Genomic DNA, 24,019 nt, shown 5'->3' on the forward strand with positions numbered 1-24,019 from the left:
AAATTCTAATGATTATAGTAAGGACTAGATAATTGATATACAGTGTCTAATTTAGTACTTGATATATAATAAGATTTAATAAAGTTAGCTATTACTATTACAAAATGGTATCTTAGTCTTAACTACTTAGGAAATCATAAAATAATTTTAACTAGAAATATCTATAGAGACATTTCTATTTATTTGGGGATTATGTGATCTCAGCCTCTGAGTGATAACATTTCGTGACCATTTCTTCAATGGTCAATTTGCATTATGGACTGTATCAGTTTCCTGTTGCTGCTGTAACAAATTACTGTAAGTTTGGTCTTTAAAACAAAATACAGGTATTATTCTACAGTTTGGAGCTTGGAAGACTGAAATGATATTCACAGGATTAAAACTAAGGGGTCAGCAGAGCTGCGTTTCTTTCTTGGGGGCTCAAGGGCAATCCATTTTCTTGACTTTTCTAGTTTCTAGAGGCTCCCTGCATTGTTTGGCTCATGGACCGTTCAACCATCTTCAAAGCCAGCAGTATTGCATCTTCAAATTTTCTTTGACTCTGACTTTTTGCCTTCATTTTCCATGTTCAAAGGACCCTTGTGATTACATTGGGCACACCTGCATAATCCAGGATACTCTTCTTATATTAAGATTAGCTGCTTAGCAACTTTAATTTTATCTGCAATGTTAATTCTCTCTTACCATATGGCATAACACATTCAGAGGTTCTGGGGATTAAGATGTGAACATATTTGAGAGGTCATAATTCTGCCTACCACATTGATACATATATTTTCTGTTAACATAACATTTTATTTATGTAGATTTGGCTTTTTAGATCAGTTAATTTTGTTATGAGGGAAGGACCAACATTTATCAATCACTTACAACATTGCTGCCTAAAGTGTGGCTCATGAACCAGTAGGTTCAGCATTATGTGGGAGCTTGTTAAAAGTGCAAAGCCTTTATTTCTATGCCAGGCCTACCGAATCAGAATCAGCATTTTCATAATGTCTCTGTTTTGTTTATACATGTAATCTGTAGGTAACATATTATAGTATATATATGTATTTATATGTTTATGCATATTCATGTATGTAGATATATTTAAGTTTGAGAGCCATGGATGTTCTATTTATTAGGTGCTTCATTAAGACCTTTACATATGTTATTTTGTTTTGTTCTAGCAGAAGCCTTTTAAATAGAGATTATTACCTTTACATTGCAGATGAAAAGAAAACACTAAAATTCAGAAAGTTTCTGTGAGATCACAGATTAAAAGTCACAGGTGCATGGATTACAACCCAGGTGTGACCAAATCTAAAGCACAAGCTTTTAACTTTACAACCCACTGTTCAAGAATAAGCTTTTCTTTTGTATTGGTGCAAAAAAGAGAAAAGCACAATAATTAATTATAAATTATTAAAGCCTATTTTTTCAATTATCTTGTTCCCTAATTTCCTAACAATTTGTTTTCATTTTTGAAAACATTTAAATATATATATTCTTAGCAATAAAAAATATTGTTTTAATACTGACCTGTAAAAACATTTTCTCTGTGAAACCCAAGATAAAAGAAAAAGGCAAAACAAGTTTGTCCAATACAATGTAATTGCTTTAAGAAAACAAAAATACACAATTTGAACATACTTAAATACACACTTACACAAAATGTTCTATGTCCTAAGAAATCAGTGTAAACATTTTATAGATATTTCATGCATTATTTTGAAATTACCATTTACATAAGAGTCTGTATTTAACAAATTATGAACAGCTATCAGAATCTTATGGTCTACTTGATAAATAATATGCATTTCAAAATATACAAAATTTACAGCCTTAACTGTAGTCATTCAACATTAAAGCCAGAGACTAATTCTGATTTCCCTTCTGTTAAGTCGAATGGGCTACGACACAATAATGCTAAAGACATTTTATTTCCGCATTTGTACTTCACCAAAGACAGCCAGTTAGACCTTCTTGTTTGTTTTTTATCCCAGTATTTAGGATTCTTTGGGTCACTAAAAAATAAATGATAATTTTCCCTTATTTTGCAACATATATACATCAGGGAAAATAGAGAAACTAATTATTTTTTAACGTTCCTTTAAATCTTGGACATATGGACTGAGTGTCACCAATAAGTTCCTGCAAATTAATATACAGAATATACTTCTCTTTTAAATAATTTAATTTTGATGCATATGCATCCCACTTCCACAGTATTATTAAGATATTGATGTCACTTTCTTGAAGAAGAATCGCTTTATTTGGGATTTTGCCTTCAATTTAGGTGGCTGGAATGCAATGCTGACTTACTAAATACAATAATAAATTATGTTAAAGACATCTTTAAAAGTAAACTATTCATAAAATCAGAGTATAAAGATGTGAAACATGATGTTTTGCTCAACAATGTGAACTTTCTTATTTTAATGTAAAATGTTTTTTTTTAAAAAAAGGAATAAATCCATTGATTACTTTTTGTGGCTTGCAAAGAAGATATATTGGAATAAATACACAAGAGTCAAAAATCTGGATATTAATCCAATGGAAACAGCATTACTGTACAGAACCAATATGTGACAATTGGTAGGATAATCTTACTAAATTAGGGAAATTTATTTAAAGAGCAAAGTTTAACAATTTAGAGAGGCTATTGTGAAGACTGTATAAGGTACTTTTCAGAAGAAAAAAATAAACAGTTGTTTACTGATGGATTACAGTATGATAAGACTTGGGGTAGTGTTTTTTAAAATACAAAATCTCATTTATTCTCTACCAAAATTTTGTAACTAGCTATTTTATCATCATTTTACAAATAAGGAAGCTGAGAGAGGTTGGGTAACTTGACCAGGATCACAGGTTCATATTAAGTAGAACTGGGATTCGAACTTGGGTCTGTTTAACTCTAGGGCTCATAGTCACTTCCTATGAGACCCTGTGACCCACAGTACTATTGAGCTATCAGGTAGAAGTAGTGGTATATGAGGATACCACTAATAGGCTGAAAGCCTAACCAGGGTAAAAAGTTGAGCAAATGAGGCAAGAATAGAGAATTAGTAGGGAGGAGACAAAGACAAAGGGGAGACCTGTATATAGATAATATAGAATGTCATCCACAACAGCCACACATATTCACTGGCAGTCCCACTTCCCTTGATTGTCCTTCACTACCTCAGAAACAGCAAAGCATTATCCTTGCTGAAGAGGCAGTACTCCCATGTCCATACTGGTGTGGACATGTCCTCGCCATTGCTGTACCCATTGCTGGCAAGTCCTCTGTCTGGAGGTGTTCTTGAAATTGACTCACACACAGATGAAACTTCCTTTTGTTCACCTAACAAAGCCTTTTAGATGGCTTTCTCTTTTACCATTTGATTCCCTCCCATCTTCCTCCAAATCCCAGGAAAAACAGGTCTAAAATAAAAAATTAACTCGTCTATATGTTTTTAAAAAATTCTGTAGTCATTTGTTCAGTGGCTTTTGTACAAAACATTTTGCTCTGTGCTCTAGGAGATTTAAACACCAAAAGACAAACTCCTTTACTCTCAGAAGTATCTGATTTGATCTCTGGAGCATCGTGTTGTAACATACCCTCAGAAATATGTCCTATCAAGACCAGATTCTATGGTGAATGTTCTCTACTTGGTATTTCCCATCCTGGGTGCTAGAATCTTATTTCTAAAAATCAGGTGTATTACATTAGTTTCTTGATGTACTCTTCATTTAGTACTCTATGATAAGGACAGTGGTCATGATTTATTGATGATTTATTGAGAATGACTTATCTCATTAAGAGAATGTTATTCAATCTGTTGTCTGTATTTATGTACCACCAACTCTATGGAACAGAGAAAAGCATACAATATAGACCATAACAGAGCATGCTGACTTTAGTCTTATTAATAATTATATGAATAGCTACCATTTATCAGGGGTTAACTACATGTCATCTTCTGTGATATGTGCTATATTACATTATTTAAGCCTCATAACAATCCCATTGGGTGAGAAATGCTGTTAATAGACAAAAAGATTGAGGTGACAGTTCTGGGATTTTAGGCCAAGTTTTTTGGAGGCCACAATCATCGTGTTTTTCTGAATCCATAGCAGGTACCGCCTCTCTTATCTAGTAAAACCAAGGATTGGCTGTGTTGAATTTCCAATGAGACCTGTTTCTGTTTGACTCATGTCTCACTTGCCTTATGCTGTTTTGTGCATGGTTTGTGTTGGGATGTCTACATGTTGAACAGGCCCTTTTCACGAAGTCTCACTTATGACCTGAAGCAAAGTAAGATCTTGAAGTAATGAGAGTAAATGTTTGCACAATGCTGCAGTTTATTTCTATAACCCAAATTCGCCAACCCCTCTTTGAGAGAATCAGCATTTCCATGTTCACAAGGCTGCATTCTCAGGCATGATGTGCCAAGATGAAGGGTTCAGAACTCTTGGCAGGAACAGGGGAACACACTGAAAATCGTCCCATACATGTGCAAGGCCATGGCAATTCTTGGGGAATACCACCAAGCCTAATCTAAAAACAGTAGACAGAAATGGTATATTTAATTATTTTATGGGCCACAATATGTTGTTACACGATAATAAAAATATGCTCTGCTATGAGACCACAGAGGGTGGAAAGATTAAGCCTAGTTGGAAAGATCTGGGATGAATCCTTATTATATATGGGATTTGAGCCAGACCTTGAAAAACAAGTAGGATTTGCACAGGTAGAATGAAGAAGCAAACATTTCAGGGAAAAGGCTGAATTTACTGAGGTTTTCATACCTATCATCTCATTTATACTCCCCTTAGACCCTGAAATGTAGGTATTAGTACTCCCACTTTATGGATGAGACCATTTATATCCAGTGTAATGTGCTTTAGGTTACATTATTTGTAAATTGAGAGTTGAATTTAAATCCAGGCTGTCATCTTATTTCCTGTCCCAGGACGTTCTTTATGCCAGTCTGCAGAGAGGTGGAAAAATGTCTGAGCCAGGTGAGAATAGCAAACAGATGAGTGGCTGTAGGTTGAATGAATAAGCATATGTGGAGGTAAGTTTCTATTTCATCCATGGAGAGAGGTGAAGAGTGGAGAAGCAAGGGCACAGAGGAGAGGAAAGTGTTTCTAACAGATTTGTTTGGTTTCACAATGTAGCTTCAACTTTAATGACAGAATCCCACAATTTTTATTGAGTCTTTTAACCGAATTACTAACAGAAGATTCCCCACATCACTTGGTTTCAGGCACCTTTGCCTTGACATCTTTGATATCAGCCAATGCCGTGGAACGGATTGTCCCTCAGAACATCCAGAATCTCACCACACCGAGTAACACAAGCGTGCTGGGCTTATCCGACTTTGAAATGCAAAGGATCCACGTTGCTGTAGCAGTTTCCTTCTTGGGAGGTGTGATTCAGGTAAGTGATACTGACACTTGAGCACAAAGAAAGGGACACAGCGGCAAAGGGAAGGCAATTGGTGTTTTATTTTTATTCTTGTTCATGAATTTGTCTTTCCAGATGGATAAAGGCCTGATGTGTTTTATCATGATGGAAATGCTGTTTAGAGTCATTACTGTATAAATGCTGGTTGAATGAATGAACTAGAATCAATAAATTGAAGTTACACAGGAACAGTTTTTGGTCTTTTAAGAATGAACTTTCTAAAAAATGTTTTAGAAAATGAAATGAGCTTCCTTGTAAGGAAATGAGGCAGTCCCTGTGTCCACATAGTGACTAGGTCATCACTATAAGGGAAGGTTATAGGAAAAATTCCTGCAATGGGAAGGAGATGTCACCAGATCTCTAGTGTCCTTTCCAGTTTTCAGATTTTATGATGTTGTTGCCTCCACAGTAACAAATGGTACTTGGTTTATGTCATATGTTTGCTGATCTGAGGTCACTGGACTCAGATCTATACCACCAGCATCATGTTGCTGCCAAGATTGCTACAGTCTATTTCTTCAAACTATCGGAATATGTAATTTGATGTTTCTAATCAGTCGTCAAAATTAGAAAGCCCAGAGGTGACTATAAAATAAATGTAGACAGGCACTGAATATTAGATATGGAATTGCCTGTTTGATAGACATTTTCGCTTACTCTCTCATGGTCAACTGAATTACATGTGCATAAACTTCTTGGGTGGCTGTGTTTTGGGTTGGGAGACTCTATTTTACACTGTAACATTATTTACAAGGTCAAAGATCTTGTAAATACCAAGAAGGGAGAAAAACAGTTGATGACTGGCTGGAATTAGATGGTAAGAGAAAACATGTGACCTAGAAGAAAGGAAGCATTAAAATTCTTAGAGTTACATTGCCTTCTAGCTATATGAAAAGGCCAAAGGAATTAAGGATGTAAAATGAAATGAGGATAAGAACTCATGTCTTCATAGTGCTTGAGAGAAACAGACCAACCATTTGAATGGCAGCTCATTTGCCTAGGAGACTGACCAGACTGGTAGACCAATCAGTATTTTCTATGGCTTGTATCTGAGCTATCATAAAATAAAAACTAGTTGCTTGGGTACCCTGTAACTTTCGGTTTATTTTTCCAACCATGGATGATGTCAACCTATTCTGAGGCTTGCACAGGTAGGCTTAGTGGTTTTTCCTCCTTGCCTGGCCTGTATGAGGTTCTCTGAGATCTGTCATCTATCTCCATCTTAGAAATAATCAGCCCTGTGAACTGGTAGATCAAACATGGATACATTGCCTTGGATTTTGCATATGTTTTCCTTAATTTCTATTCATTTAAAATAAAAAAATCTTTGTATTAACATTGCAAAGATAATATTGTGTCTCTTTTCTGTCCCTCTATTTTTTCACTCATATTTCTCTTTGAATTTATGGTTTTTACTAGAGTTGTATATTCTCTTACTCTACAAAGCATGAAACAAGTAGTTTTAGGTTATTTAATAGTGTAGTACTAGTTTTAGGTATATGTTAGTATAGTAAAAATCTAAGAGTATACATAATTAGCAGTAAGACCCAGCAACCTTCTACTTAGTCTCATTTTAACCATCTTCTGAAAGTTTGAAACAATCATCAGGTATTCTGTTATTATCTAGTATATTTGGATTATGACTTAAAATGATAACATCTAAAAGTCAAAGCCAGGATTCTAACATAAAAAGTATATGTCTCATTTTCCCAAAGGAAACTCCCTAGAATTGTAAGAGCAAAGTAGAATATTATTAAAGATAATAAAAATAATATTGTTTTCATGGCCTTTTATTACACGTAAAATCAGATTCAGAGAGTTGCATATTTTCTCTTATAACTTCATCAAACATCTGCTTTTCTTCCTCTGTAGCTCTGATCTTGGATATGTGACTTACGTTTTAGCCAAATTTTAAGCAGATGGCTGGACTTTATTTGACCTCCAAACTCATCTTTCCATTGTCAACTAGAAACTTCAAGAGTTCTGCATCTTTGGGATTTAGCTGATCAGTCATTTTTCCTTTTATTACATCAGATTTGAAATCCACTGAATCAAAGTATCCAGTTTCTACAAACATATGAAGTGTGTGTTTGCCTTGTTTTATTTATTTGTGTATTGTTTTGATTTTGCTTGCATATTATTTGGTTTCAGGTTGATTTTTTTCCCTCTGAAGATCCAGCTGACAGAATTATTTAGGTTAATAAGATTATATTGTTACAGTGTCTGAACAATCATGTCTGATCTGATTCACAGTTAGAAATGCTCTCAGCTGCAAGGAACAGAGAACCCTCCTACTGGAGGCTTACACCATAAAGATATTTATTGCTTCTTGTATTACAGGAAGTTATAGAAGTAAGTTCTGGACGGGCTTTGGTGTCTGGCAACACATTCAATTGATGAACTAATCTGCTTTCTGTTATTACATAATAAGGGCTCTGTGACTTATTGGGTGTGTGGTTTTTTTTTTTTTTTTTTTTTTTTTTTTTTTTTTGCTTTCTCTTCTTGTAACTGACAGGTAAGTTTCTCCCCATAAAGTGTAGCTTGTATTTGTCTAATTTTCCCCACACACAACCCTTTCTCTACTTCTTTACTTGACTTATATTCTTTAACATTATTTTAATGATTCTAGTATATCTATCTCTTTAATTTTAATTTACGCATTTTTTAGAAGAAAGAATAGCATAGAACAATAAAGGAATTGGAGTGAAACTAAAATGTATACTTATAGCAAACTGTCTTCATTATATAAAATTTTTAATTTTAGTTTGCTCTTTGCCTTTTTTTTTGCTTTTCCTCCAATGTTTTGTAAGTCTATAATATTTTAGTTTGTTTTCTATGTAAGACATTATTTAAAGAACAAAGTTCTTGAGGGTATTAATACTATCTTAATGCATTTTAAAGTTATCATTATACCTAGCATAGAACTCTACATGGTAGATTCTCAGAAAACTTGTTGAATTAAAAAATGAATGATCTGGTATCTCATTGTGGTTTTGATTTGCATTTCTCTGATGGCCAGTGATGATGAGCATTTTTTCATGTGTCTGTTGGCTGTATGAATGTCTTCTTTTGAGAAATGTCTGTTAATATCCTTTGCCCACTTTTTGATGGGGTTGTTTTTTTCTTGTAAATTTGTTTGAGTTCTTTGTAGGTTCTGGATATTAGCCCTTTGTCAGATGAGTAGATTGCAAAAATTTTCTCCCATTCACACCAGTTAGAATGGCGATCATTAAAAAGTCAGGAAACAACAGGTACTGGAGAGGATGTGGAGAAATAGGAACACTTTTACACTGTTGGTGGGATTGTAAACTCGTTCAACCATTATGGAAAACAGTATGGCGATTCCTCAAGGATCTAGAACTAGAAGGACCATATGACGCAGCCATCCCATTACTGGGTATATACCCAAAGGATTATAAATCATGCTGCTATAAAGACACATGCACACATATGTTTATTGCGGCACTATTCACAATAGCAAAGACTTGGAATCAACCCAAACGTCCATCAGTGACAGACTGGATTAAGCAAATGTGGCACATATACACCATGGAATACTATGCAGTCATAAAAAAGGATGAGTTTGTGTCCTTTGTAGGGACTTGGATGCAGCTGGAAACCATCATTCTCAGCAAACTATCGCAAGAACAGAAAACCAAACACCGCATGTTCTCACTCATAGGTGGGAACTGAACAATGAGATCACTTGGACTCAGGAAGGGGAACATCACACACCGGGGCCTATCACAGGGAGTGGGGAGGGGGGAGGGATTGCATTGGGAGTTATACCTGATGTAAATGACGAGTTGATGGGTGCTGACGAGTTGATGGGTGCAGCACACCAACATGGCACAAGTATACATATGTAACAAACCTGCATGTTATACACATGTACCCTAGAACTTAAAGTATAATAATAATAATTAAAAAAATGAATGATCTATTCAGGAATCTGAAAACCAAGAAATAGCAAACATAATGCTAGGTAATAATTTAATGATTTTAAAATATAAACTGAGTCTGACATTTGTTAATTTTAATTATTATTATAGCAAGATGGGACTGTAAAAAAAAAGGCACACTCAGAACTGTCACTTCCCTTCCCTATTACTGTTATGTAGGTATATATCTGGATTTTCATTTTGTTAGGAACATCTCTTCAAGGTGAATTCCTAGAATGAGATTACTGGGTCAAAAGGTAAATTCAAAACAAAAACAAATACAGTTTTGTTAGACATTGTTAAAATCCCTTTCAAAGGGGTTGTGTCAGTTTACATTTCCACAGCAGTGTATGAGAGTGCCTCAGACTTACCAACAGAATGTGTTCTCAGCCTTTTCAAATTTAGTCAAGCAGGTGAAAAGTAGTATTCAAAGTAGTTTGAATTTCTTTAATTATGAGTGAGGTTCAACATCTTTTCATATGTTTAACATCATTTTGTGCTAATTTTGTGAATTGTCTATTTATATCTGTCTCATGTTAGCCCTTTTTCTGTGACAGATGTTGCAAGTATTTCCTTCTAATTTGGCAGTTGTACTTTGACTTCATTTTACTATGCAAATTAAAAAATTATGTAGTCAAATTTATCAGTCGTTTCTTTTATTGCCCATTATTTTGAGTCAGTGTTAGCTTTTTTCGACACTGAGTTTACGGAGAAAATCATCCATATTTTTTTTCTAGACTTCCATGATTTAAGTTCTTTTTTTCTTTGTATATATAGATTCCCGATCATTGTGGAGTTTATGCTTGTGAATGGTGTGTGATACGGATGTAATTTTATTTTTTTCTAAGTTGCTGCCTAGTTGTGCCAGCAACGTTTATTAAAAAGTCCATCTTTACCTTCATCACTTAAGATGCCACCATTGTCATTTCCATATGTACTTATATCAATTTTGGGACTTTCTTTGCTATTCTACTGTCTTTAAGTCTATTCTTGTGAAAGTAGCACCCTGTTTTGCAGAGACTTTATAGAATGGTTTAATGTAGGGTAGGACTAGTCAACCTTTGTATTTTCAATTTTTGTGTGTCTTCTTGGCTATTCTTGCATGTTTGTTTTCCTTATGAATTTTAGCACAAACTTGCATCGCTGTATAAAAAGAAACTTGCTGATACTTTTATTGGGATTGTCTTAAACTGACATCTTTATGATGTTGATTTGTCCTGTCCTAGAACAGAGGATGCTTTTCATTTTGTTCAAATCTAATTTTGTGTTTTTCAGAGTGTTTTAAAATTTTCCTCCTACAGGTTTTGCACATTTTTGTCAAATTTATTCCCACGTATTTAAACTTCTTTGTTGCTATTGTAAGTGGAGTTTTCTTTACCATTATGTCCTCTGGCTGGCTATTGTTCCTGTCTTTGAAAGCTATTGATTTTTGTGTGTTAAATTTGTATCCTCATATCTTACTGAATTCTTTCAGCATTTGAATTAGTTTTATTGTTCATTAATTTGCTAGAATTTTTTTAAGAGGTATTTTTACTTCCTTACAAAATCATATGACTGATGATTTCTCTAATCCAATTGTTTTGGGTTTTGCAACCTCTATTATAAAGTTAGATAATTGTGAAAGTAGTGGGCATTCTTGCCCTTTCATGAGTTTACTTACAATGCCGTTAACATCTCCACAAATTATAATGCAGTCCTCACGAATAAAGTTTATATGTTTCGTCATGTTAAGAAATTATAAAGTCTGTTCTATTTTTGTGCTTTTAATAGAAACTAGAAAAAATGTTGACTATTGCTGAAGCTTTTTCAGCATCTATAGAAATAATCTTACTTTTATTCTCTCTAAACTATTATTTATTATATTAATGGGATCCCTAATATTGAAACAACTTTAAATTGCAAGAATAAATTCCAGCTGGTCACGGTCTATTTTATTCTTAATGTGGTGTTGGATTCATTTTATTAATTTTCTTCTTTAGTATTTTGCATCATTTTTCTTTAGTGGTACTGGTCTGTAGTTTTCTTTCTTGTAGTTTTCTTTTCTTTCTTTCTTTATCAGGTCTAAGTCTCAATGTTTTACTTTCTTCTTAATGTCCTTTCTCAATGCTTTTAAGCATGTATAGCACTTTTGGAATATCTAGTACTGGAGGTTTTGTAGAATTCCTCTTTAAAATAATCTGTTGCCTGGTGCTCTTTTGTAAGATAATTTCTTGATGATCTTCTCCAGTTTTTTCTACAAAAATTGGTCAGTTTAAGCAGCCTAGTTCTAAAACAACCAGAATTGGAAATCTTTATTTTATTGGAAAATTATATTTTTTTCTAACTTTTCAAATTTATTTACATGTAGGTCTTTCATCTGTTGTAATTTAAAAAAATTGTTTCAATGTTTTACCCTTTGATATTTTCTATTTTTATATTTGTGCTTTTTCCTTTGTTCTTGATCCAGGTAGCTAGTGGTTTTTCTATTTTGTTACTTTTTAAAGAAAACCAGGATTTCAAAATAGTAGGTCAACTTTTTTCCCATTTCTATCTCTGCTTTTATCTTTATGATTTCCTTCCATTTACCATTATTTTATTGTTTGGTTGTTGCTCTTTTTCTACTTTTTCCATCTAGGAATTCAATTTATTTGTTTTATTTTTTTCATTTTTATTGATAAAAGCATTTAGTGCTCTGAATTTCTCTATGCTAATTGTTTGAAATGTATTCTGTTGATTTTCATATATATGGTATTTTGCTTCAATATTTTTTAGGAATAAAAATTCTGCGATTTCAGTTTGTATTTCCTCCTTTACCCAAAAATTAGGAGAAGAGATTTTAATTTTAGGTGGGTGAGGCTTTTTGCTTTTCAGTTTTGTCAATAATTTATAGTGTTATTTCATTGCAGTCAGGGAGTACTGTTTATAATAGTTTATGTTACCTAATTTACTAATGTTTTCCTTGTAACCTAATGTACGATCATTTTTTTTTCATTTTTTTTTGTGAGTGTTTCATGAGCACTTGAGAAAAAAGATATAGCCCTGATTATCAGAGTGTAAAGATCAGTATATAGCTATTAGGTTCTTCCTTGTTGATTATGATTATTCACTTTTTGCCTTTTTGATCTTTCTCTTGTACTGACTGAGAAAGGTATGTTCATTACTGTAGGCTGCCTTAACTAGAATAATGGTATTGTAGTGGTTTAATTATCTTTTAGGTGAGCTATAAATGTTTGTGTCATAAACATAAGATCATCCAATGTCTCTTACTCATTGGTCATCAGACAAAATAAATACTTTCTGTCTCTTCTCTGTTACCATTTGATTTTTATTGCTAATATAAACAAAGTGCACTTATACAACAATAATGTAATGTGATAGTTTCTGTGTTGTACGTTAGAGTGTGGACCTTTTAAAAACAGTGTTATTGAGGTGTAATTGCCATGCGATCAATTCTACATATTTAGAATGTTCAATGTGATGTTTTGACATATGTATATATTCATGAACCTATCATCAAGACAATAAAAATATCTGTAATTTTACAATTTTTTTCTTGACCTTTGTAGTCCCATTCCATTAACTCCCTTTCTCACCCAACAGCAACCCACTGATCTACTTTTTGTCACTATGAGTTAGTTTGCATTTTCTAGAATTTTACAAAGATGCATTTACTGTCCCTTCCCCCCTCTCTCTCTCTCTCTTTTTTTTTTTTTTTGGTCTGGTTTCTTTCACTCAGCAAAACTTCAATTGCTGTTTATATTGTAGATTTATTGCCATGGTTTTGTAACAGTAGGAACTCTTGTGATTAGAACTCATGCAATTTCTGACAGTTGATAATGCAGTGACTGAATTGACTGGTGTGATAATCTTATTGTTTCCAGTTCTACCATCTATTTCTAAGGCACATTGTCTCATAAGAAAGTCTTTTAGTGGAACTGATGCAGTTTTGTACTATTAGTACTACTTTACACAGAAAAGAAAATTTTTCTAGCTAAAAACAGTAAAAACAGTAGCAGCTAAGAAAGGAATTGCTTGCACACTCACAATAATGAAATGTTAATTTCAGGACAAGGTGGAACCTTTTAAAGTGCCAATATCCATAAGCATTTCTACTGGGGACACAAACACATAATAAAAGCCAATGCACTTTAAAAACCATTGTTCCCCTTTCCCTGCAGCTTTTATTATTCCCTGTGATGAGCAATTTGCATATTTGTTTTTCCAGGAGCTGAGAGGGGTCTGGGATTGTCCCTTGACCATTCACCTCTGGAAATTGTCTCAAGCTCTACTTTTCTGAAGGAGCCATAGGACAAGATTTCTGCCATGGGGAAATCTAGTTTGTCTTTTTGATTTTTCTTGCACTGAGAAAGGTGTGTTCATTACTGTAGGCTGCCTTCACTAGAATAATGATACTGTAGTGGTTTGGTTATCTTTTAGGTAAGTTATATATGTTTGTGTCATAAACATATATTCAACAATTGTAAAAGTGTGGGGTGACACAAGGTGTGATGTTTAGTGACAAAGCCTTGTATTATGATACTAGTGCATTCTGGAGACACATGGTCTTACTCCTTCAAGGATGATAAAAAGACAACTGTAAACTAAATAGGAGATTCTTCAATTACTTTTGGTGTTGTGCTAAACATTTTCTTGCATGTTTTAAATAAGAGGATCAGGAGTATAGAAGGGATGCAGGATCTAAAACTAGTTTATCCTGCCTATTCAACACATCATACTTACTCTTCTCAGAAACATCATCAATTTCATTCTTTTGTAATGCAGGAGGAGGACAATCTGAAATCTCTTTTGATGATGTTTCACTGTTTTACAGCCATTACAGCAGAAAGTCATTACTCTGTTTAATCTAAATCTTTCCACCTGTGTTTGTATCTGGCAAAGCTAAGAAGTAATAAACTTAATCAAGTTAGAATTATAACATTCTTAAAATTATAAAAAACTTTCCTCATGTACAAAAATAATTATATTTATTAGCCTAGTATTTGACAAGCTCTGTTCTAAGCTTACTACATGTATTCATATATTCAATCCTCATTAACATTTTAGGAAAAATTATTTAGGAATAATTCCCTATTATACAGATAGAGATACTGAAGGTAAACTGACTGATATAGTTTGGCTCTGTGTTGTCACCCACATCTCATGTTGGATTATAATCCCCAATGTTAAGAGAGGAACCTGGTGGGAAGGAATTGGATCATGGGGGCAGATTACTCCCTTGCTGTTCCTGTGATAGTGAGTTCCCATGAGATTTGGTTGTTCAAAAGTGTGTGGCACTTACTCCTTCATTCTCTCTCTCTCCTGCCACCATATGAAGACATGCTTGCTTCCCCTTTGCCCTTTTGCCATGATTGTCAGTTTCCTGAGACCTCCTCAGCCATACTACCTATACAGCCTGTGGAACTGTGAGTCAACTAAACCTCTTTTCTTTATAAATTACCCAGTCTCAGGTAGTTCTTTACAGCAATGTGAGAACAGACTAATAGAGTGACTTATTTAGTATCTTGTAATTAGGAATTAGCACAGTAGGAGTCAGACTCCAATATACACTTTCTTAACTGCTGCTATGCAGATTTCTAAACTAGTGTTGACAAAGGAAGCAAGGAAACTTAATCCATCTACTTCTAGGGCCAGGCATTGTTCTAGGTCTTTCCCATATTTTACCTCATTAATAATAGTGGCAGCCTGGGTACTGGGCATGTACCATGTGGCAGGACAATGTTCTTGGCTCCACAACTATGTGCCTGTCATTCTCTAGGCATGCCAGGCCCCATTCTCATGCCACTTGTATGACTCCTCTGTGTCTTTCAAGGTTCAGCTCAAATATAATCATCTCAGAGAAGCCTTCCCTGGATCTCTGGACATGCTTATATGTGATTCCTCTTAGTGTTCCTGTAAGACATTGCTCATGTCCTACCTCATAGGGCTTCTCAATTTACCAGGAAATACTTTTTACACATTTGCCTCCTTTTCTAGACTGTGAGTCTCTATAGAACAGAGACTATTTGTCTCTATAATTCCAACAGCTGGTACTTAATAAATGTGAGTTGATTAAATTGAAGAGGAAAAAGGTCAGTTAAATGTTAGTGGCATCACTATGTTAAATAACAAAAATTAAATTGAGGTTTTTTTCATCCTTTACCAGAAGATAGGGAATGTGTCTGTATCTGTTTAAATTGTAAAACAGTTCTTGATAAACAAATAGTAATAAACTTATACTTCTCTAATTTGCTTATGGTTATTTTGTTGGATCCATCTAGCTCAAGTGTGGAGACCTAGTCAATAAAATCTCCCACCTTTTCTTATGAATAGTCTCACACCTGATGAAAAACAAAAACACAACTCTACAACTCCTTACACTTCTGTGTCTTTTAATAATATCATGCTTCCTATCATCCCACTTTATGACTATTGTTTTCTTTAGCTCATATTTCTTAGACAAATATGAAAGAGTCAAATTTTCCATTCCTAGCAGTTCTGACTTTCATAATATCTAGCATCAGAGGCTAGTTTTTTCTTGAAGTTTCTGAGAACTGAAAAGATGATGGTGCCCCTTCAACCATGTAATTACCAATAAAGATGATTCTAAAGTCCAGTGAATTTCTGATAAATTCCACAAAATTCAGATAGACATTTCCTGAACATATGATCAGTTTGTGGAGTAATGTGTACTTGGCTCATCTCTCTGCTCTCCATTCCTGCTCTGTCTAGTTTAGGTGACTTTTTCCTTTACTATTCCTGTTATACTAACACTTTAAATGGCCATTCTAACATGAGATCAGTCCTACCAAAGTGCAGATCTGATGTTTGAGTCAGTGTGCAGCATAGTTCTTGGCAAGATCAGGTGTTTAATGAATGTATGGAAAAGTGATGTCATTCACTCCTGCAAAACTCCCTTTTCACTATTTTACAGTGGACTATATTCTGACTTCAAAATGTCTTGCTTTATTTTCTGTTACTCACTTTTGGCTAGTTTCCGTCCTTCTAAACTTGCTCTGAACATATCCCATGCTGCCCTGTTCGATCCTCATACTCTTCCCTCTTTTTTGAACGCTTTCTAATGGTTTTCTTCCTTAAGTGTCAAGCTTATAATTTTAATCCTATCCAGCAATATTCCCTTCTCCCTCTGAAATCCAGTGGCACATTTTCTATTTCTCTCTTTTATATGTGTGGTTTATATCTTTGTCTTGGTGTGGTTATTTGCACACATGCCATATCTCTAAAACCCAGCTGTTTGGTGCTCTTCCTAGAGTCTTTCTTTTTCCCTGTGCTGATGTACACAGGATTCAGGAACTCTTTGTGAATAGCACACACTTTGGTGAGAAATTTAGACTTACCTGAAGATTCTGTGGAACAGGTGGAGGGGGTTTTCTTTTCTTTTTTTAATTTTTAGTAACTTTCACTTAGGATGATTTTAGATTTGCAGCAAAGCACAAAAATAGTACCCAGAATTGACATATAACCCACAGAGTTTCCCCTGTTACTAACATCTTACATTAGGATGGTATATTTGTCACAATTAATGAACCAGATTGATATTTTGTTATTAACTAAAGTCTATATGTTGTATTCAGATTTCCTTATTTCTCTTTTCTTTTTTGAGACAGAGTCTCACTCTGTTGCTCAGGCTGGAGTACAGTGATGCAATCATAACTCACAGTAACCTGGAACTCCAGGGCTCAAGTTACCCTCTCACCTCAGCCTCATGACTGGCTAAGACTATAGGCACCTGCCATGCCAATTTTTTAAATGTGAGGCCAATTTTAAAATTTTTTTGTAGAAATGGGGTCTCACTATGTTGCCTAGGCTGGTCTCAAACTCCTGGCCTCAAGCCATCCTTTCATCTTGGCCTTCCAAAGCACTGGGATTATAAGCGGGAGCCACCATGCCTGGCTGTTAATTATTACCTAATGTCCTTTTATTGTGTGTTCCAGGATCCCATCCAAGATACCACATTACATTTAATTGCCCTGTCTTTCTTCAGTTTCCTCATTACTGAACATTACTGAGACTTTTAAAATTTTTAATAATCTTGACACTTTTGAGGAGTACTGGTCAGGTGGTCTACAGAATGCCCCTCAATTGGGATATGTTTGATGTTTTTTACCATGATTAGATTGGCCTTATATATTTTTAGGAGGAAGAGGTGTGTGTGTGTATGTGTGTGTGTGTCTACATATAATTGTGATAAAATACACATAACATAAAGTTTACCATCTTAACAATTTTTAAGTGTGTAGTTCAGTAGCATTGAATACATTCATAATGCTGAGCAGCCATCACCATCATCCATCTGTACAACTCTTTTCATCTTGTAAAACTGAAACTCTACTCTCATTAAACAAGTGACAGTCTCACCACATCATAAACTATAACAACACTTATCATTGTTGATGTTAACTTGATCACCTGGCTGAGGTAGTGCTTGTCAGTTACTCTATTTTCTCCCTTTCCATACTGTATTCTGTGGAAATAAGTCATTATGAATAGCCCACACTTAAGGAGTGGAGGTTATGTCAAGTGGGGAGTTAATGAGTGGGTATTGTCTGCATAAATTACTGGAATTCTGAACAGATTTGCCTATTCTCCCCTATTTATTTATTTATTTAGTCAATCATTTATATTAGTATGGACTCTAGGATATTTGTTCTGTTCTTTGGTTATAATCCAATACTACTTTATTTATTTTGCTCTTCAAATTGTCCTGGCTTTGGACATTGGGAGCTCTTTCAGTTGGCTCTGTGTCTGGCCTTGACACCCTTATTTGTTTATTTACTTGTTTAACACTTCCTTCCTTTCTGGTACTACAAGATAATCCAGGTTCGTATTATATATGCCCTGCTCAGTCCTAGAATCAGCCATTTCTCTAAGGATCTCTGTTTTATTAGAGAAAGTTGTTAGACTTTAAGATTTAGATGGTAGGTATGTTCATTGCTACCAGGGTGTTGTTGCATCTAAGGCTTTTTATCTGACAGAGCAAAGAAATATTTTTATGTATATTAAGCATAATATAATTATGTTTAATTATACAGCAAATCTTATAAGGCAAATCTGTGCAGAATTCCAGTAATTTTGCCTCTTAATACACATGCTTAAACCCACTCGCCCAACTCTTGAGATCATAATAAAATATATGTTATGTATATTAATTATATTATGTATAATTTATATGTATGTAATCATATCTATATGTGTTTATGTATCCATCTATGCCTATATTAAGTTAAACATGAGTATATACTTACGTCTCCAACCCTAATGCATTACCACGATGATCATTCTAGCTTTATGGCCTTGTTTGTCTGAAATCTCCCCCTCCAGCAGTGAGAACCTGGCTCCCACCACTCACCATCCATTTGCTTAAGTTAGCAATTCCATTATATAAAATATATAATAATATATTGCAATATTATATATATTGCAATTCCAGTATATTTTCCGGTGGTGGATCTGTGTGGGTACAGTTCTGCAGCAACTTCAATTCTTGCCTTCTCAGAGGAAATAATTCAACTGACATGCATAAGGCAGAAGGAGAGACCAAGCCAAGTTTTAGAGCATAAACAAAAAGAAAATCAAGTACACATGGGAGAGGGTCAAGCGGGCCACTTGAGAGACCAAGTGCACTATTTGACCTTTTGACTTGGGGTTTTATATGTTGGCATGCTTCCAGGGTCTTGCGTTCCCTATCCCCTGATTTTTCCCTTGAGGTGGGCTGTCTGCATGCATGCTGGCCTGCTAGCAGTTGGTTGGGAGGGGAGCATGTGCAGTGTGTTTACTGGGGTCATACGCATGCTCACTTGAGGTGTTTTTCCCTTCCCACGCAAATGTCCCTAGGAAGTCATAAGCCAGTTAAACTCTGCCATTTTGCCTCTAATATGCATGGTTAGGCCCACTTACCCAACTCTTAAGATCTTAGTGAGAAGCTGCTGATAACCAGTGTCAGGTGCTTCTATCTATTGGGAGACTTCCTTTTCCTGGTGCTGGCTGGGACCAATTATTATTTTAGAGAAACAGTTTAACAACTGCCTGACCACCGCTTGATGGTCGCCTGACATTCCAGGTTGGGGCGGAGGGGGGCCCTCTACTGCCCTGCTCATGTCTGACTAGCTACCTACTATAACATTTCCCCTCATAAGGGTCCAAGACCCCAATTTTTTTGGAGAAAACGGAGAAAAATCCGGTGGTTCTATGGATCTTGGCCTTTTGCTAGCTGTCAAGGCAGGGTTGACTCTATTGGTTGTTGAAAGTGGTATCCTGCCAAGTCCAAGGGGCACAGGGACAGGACATTTCCTCTGTTGTGTCCCACTGATGGGCAGTTTATGGGTCCCCTGCAGAAGGGTGATTTGGCAGGATGGCATCCCTCACTGAGGATCTGGAGCTTGATGGCCTGAAAGCAAGAGGAGACAAATCGAGTTATTAGATTTAGAAGAATGTTAAAACGAAATAAGGGGGTGAGGACAGCTTCCCAATAAGATCTCAAGAGTTAAGCGAGTGGGCTCAAGAATGTGCATTACTGGGTATATACCCAAAGGATTATAAATCATGCTGCTATAAAGACACATGCACACGTACGTTTATTGCAGCACTATTCACAATAGCAAAGACTTGGAACCAACCCAAATGTCCAACAATGATAGACTGGATTAAGAAAATGTGGCACATATACACCATGGAATACTATGCAGCCATAAAAAGGATGAGTTCAGGTCCTTTGTAGGGACATGGATGAAGGTGAAAACCATCATTCTCAGCAAACTATCACAAGGACAAAAAACCAAACACCGCATGTTCTCACTCATAGGTGGGAATTGAACAATGAGAACACTTGGACACAGGAAGGGGAACATCACACACTGCGGCCTGTTGTGGGGTTGGAGGAGGGGGGAGGGATAGCATTGGGAGATATACCTAATGTAAATGACAAGTTAATGGGTGCAGCACACCAACATGGCACATGTGTACATATGTAACAAACCTGCATGTTGTGCACTTGTACCCTAGAACTTAAAGTATAAAAAAAAAAAAAAGAAGAAGAATGTGTATTAAGAGGCAAAATGGCAGAGTTTAACTCATATATGACCTTCCAGGGAAATTCAACTGGGAAGGGAAGAACGCCTCAAGTGAGCATGCATATGACTCCAGTAAACATACTGCGCATGCTCCCCTCCCAAGTACTAGCAGGCCAGCATGCATGCAGGCAGCCCACCCCAAGGAAAGGATCACAGGAAAGGAAACACAAGACCCCAGAAGCATGCCAACATATAAAACCCCAAGTCAAAAGGTCAAACAGTGCACTTGGTCTCTCAAGTTGCCTGCTTGGCCCCCTTCTAAGTGTACTTTACTTTTTTTCTCCATTCCTGCTCTAAAGCTTTCTAATAAACTTTCACTCCTGCTGTAAAATTGTCTCAGTCCCTCCTTCTGCCTATGCCCCTCAGTTGAATTCTTTCTTCCGAGGAAGCAAGAGTTGAGGTTGCTGCAGAGCTATACCCATATGGATTTGCTGCAACAGTGGTTTCAGAATTATTAACCCCTATCCCCATGGGAAACAACTTCAGCAGTTAGAGTCTAGTGTTTCTTTTTGCCTTTAGTCTTCCAGACTCTAGTCATTTTCAAAATTATTTATTTTAGCACATTCTTTTGCAACCCATTTCAGTGAGGTTGTTGCATAATCATTGTCAATTAGATTCTTTATCATATTCTACATTCCATTCTGAGAACTGACCTCCTAAATGATTACATATATGCATACACGCACATACATATATATAAATGTAGAAAAATACACAAGCACACAATTTACCATCTTAGCCATTTTTAAGTATCTAATTCAGCCGTATTAAATACATTTACAAGGTTATGTAACCACCAACCACCTCCACCACTTGTAAACCAAGTAGTATCTGAGACAGTTCTCAATCAATTTAGAAGTTTATTTTGCCAAGGTTAAGGACATGCCCAGCGGAAACGAACATGGCGTCACAAAAAAATGGTCTGTGGTCTGTGCTTTTCTCCAAAGGATTCTATGGGCTTCAATATTTAAAGGGGAAAAGCAGGCTGGAGGAGGAAGAGGGAGGATGTGGTAATCCAAATGTAGCAAGGGAATAGGAGCAGATAGGGGAATTATTAACTATGTATTCCTCTTGCCCTCAGTATATCAGCACCTTACATAAGATAAGGTAAACATAGAGTGGCTACCTGTGGAGATATTTAACCTTTATCTGAAGCTATCTGCTTAGTAACAAAAGGAAAGGCATTTCTTGCATGACTCAGCTTTCAGCTTATTTCTTTTCCTTTTGGCTGATAGATTTGAGGTCCCAAGTTTTTATTTTTCTTTTACACATATGTCTCCATAACTTTTTTCAACTTGTAAAACTGAAACTCTATACTCATTAGATAATAACTCCCATTCCTCACTTCCTCTAGCCCTTGGAAACCACCATTCTATTTTATTTCTCTGTGATTTTGATGACTCTAAGTATTTCATGTAAGTGGAATCATACAATATTTGCCATTTTGAGACTGGCTTATTTCATTTAGCATAATGTCCTCAAGGTTCATCCATGTTGTTACATTTTTGGAATTTCCTTTCTTTATAAGGTTGAATAATATTTTATTGTTTTTATATACTACATTTTATTTATCCATTCATCCATTGATGGACACTTGGGTGTCCACTGTAGCTACTCTGAATAATGCTGCTATAAATATCAGTGTAAACATATGTCTTTGAGATCTTGCTTTCAATGTTTCTTTTGCATGTATACCCCCAAATGGAATTGTTGGACCATACGGTAATTCTATTTTTGATATTTTGAGGAACCATCATACTGCTTTTTGTATTGGCTATACCATTTTACATTCCCAGCAACAGAACACAAGTGTTGCAATTCCTACATATACTTGCCAAAACTTACTTTCTGTGTGTGTATGTGTGTATGTATGTGTGTGTGTGTGTGTGTGAGAGAGAGAGTGATAGTAGTCATCCTAATGGATGTGAGGTGCTCTCTCATTGTAGTTTTGATTTGCATTTTCTTAATGATAAGTGATGTTGAACATCTTTTCATGTACTTATTAGACATTTGTATACCTTCTTTGGAGAGATGTCTATACACATCCTTTGCCCGTTTTTGAATCAGATATTTGTTTTTGTTGAGTTTTGGGAGTTGTCTATTCCGGATATTAACACTTATCAGATATATGATTTGCAAATATTTTCTCCCATTTTGTGGGTTTCCTTTTTATTCTGTTGATAGTGTCTTTAGAAGCACAGATTTTTAAAGTTTTCATGGAGCCCAATTTGTTTAGTTTTTGGTGCCCATGCTTTTCATGTCATATTAAAAATAGCACTGCCTAATCCGATGTTGTGATGCTTTTGCTCCATGTTTTCTTCTAAGAATTTTATAATTTCAGGTCTCATATTTAGATCTTTGAACCATTTTGATTAATTTTTGTATATGGTGTTTGGTAAGGGTCCAACTTCATTCATTTGCATATGCATATACAATTTTCCCTGCACCATTTGTTGAAAAGACTGTCCTTTCCTTCATTGAATGGTCTTGTACGCTTGCCAAAAATCATGTGACCATGTATGCATGGGGTTATTTCTGGGCTATTTTATTCTATTGGTCTATATATCCTTTTGTGCCAGTACCACACTGCTTTGATTACTATAGCTTTTTTAGTAAGTTTTGAAATCAGAAAGTATGAATACTTCAGCTTTGTTCTTCTCAAGACCTCTGGTCACATAGAGGTTTTTTCTCCCATATCTCCAAATAGGACTGAATTGTTTTCCTAATGTCATCAGCAATTTAACTCTTTCCCCCAAACCTGAATATATTACTCAGCATACAACACAGGGCTCTTTAACATTTCAGGCCCCACCCGAACAACTTTTCAGATTTTACCATCCAGTCACCTATATCATTCTTCTTCATGGTCCTAGTTAACAGTCCCCTTTACCAACATCATCATTTCACATCTCTTTATACAATCTTTTAGGATGTGAACTGTATCGTGAGAAGCTGTGTATTCTACAACAGTGCTGTGCCTAACTCTTAGTAGGTATTCGATAAATATTGATTGAATGGACCAATAAGTGATTTGGTATAATGTAAAAGCCAGATACCAGACAAACCAACATAACCTAAAATGCATTCTATATGCTATTCACTTGGCTAATATAATTGTTTCCTACATACTCTTTGTTATTTTAAAATATTTGAAGGCTACTTGCAAAAAAAAAATTGGCCTGAAATCTGAGATACATTCAATTAATGTGGAACACATGGTGTTTACAGAAGCATTACCAAATAGTATCATGCTAGTGAATCTTGATAATGTATGTCAGAGGATTTCAGCATTAGCCCGCAACAACAGCATTACTACAAATAGCTGAACTATACTATATGAAATTAATTTCCTCATGAAATATTGCATGGCCAGGTTTTTGGGAGTTGGCTAGCTAGATTAGAAATATTATCATCCATATTACTGGTAAAAGGAGATGATGTGGCTGTTTATTAAGTAATTAGCTTTAAAAATCCTTGATTTTTAAATTGATATCAAATTTAAATACTGGGTCTCCAAGCACAAGATTCTAGGAAAGCCCCATTTCACATACTTCAGTTTGAAGATAAACATGGTT

The 24,019-nt window shown here is 35.3% G+C and overlaps 1 protein-coding gene across 2 annotated transcripts in view; it reads left to right on the top strand.

Moving 5' to 3' along the window:
* The window catches only part of SLC26A7 (solute carrier family 26 member 7), a 143,967-nt gene that overhangs the window by 40,620 nt on the left and 79,328 nt on the right, over positions 1-24,019 (top strand). For both annotated transcript variants that reach the window (XM_015145681.3, XM_015145682.3), the window contains exon 4: positions 5,238-5,410. In XM_015145681.3, coding sequence (XP_015001167.2) covers positions 5,238-5,410 — 173 coding nt within the window. The remainder of the gene's footprint in view (positions 1-5,237; positions 5,411-24,019) is intronic.

The sequence above is a fragment of the Macaca mulatta genome, chromosome 8, assembly GCF_049350105.2.
Source record: "Macaca mulatta isolate MMU2019108-1 chromosome 8, T2T-MMU8v2.0, whole genome shotgun sequence".
NCBI classification, from domain to species: Eukaryota; Metazoa; Chordata; class Mammalia; order Primates; family Cercopithecidae; genus Macaca; species Macaca mulatta.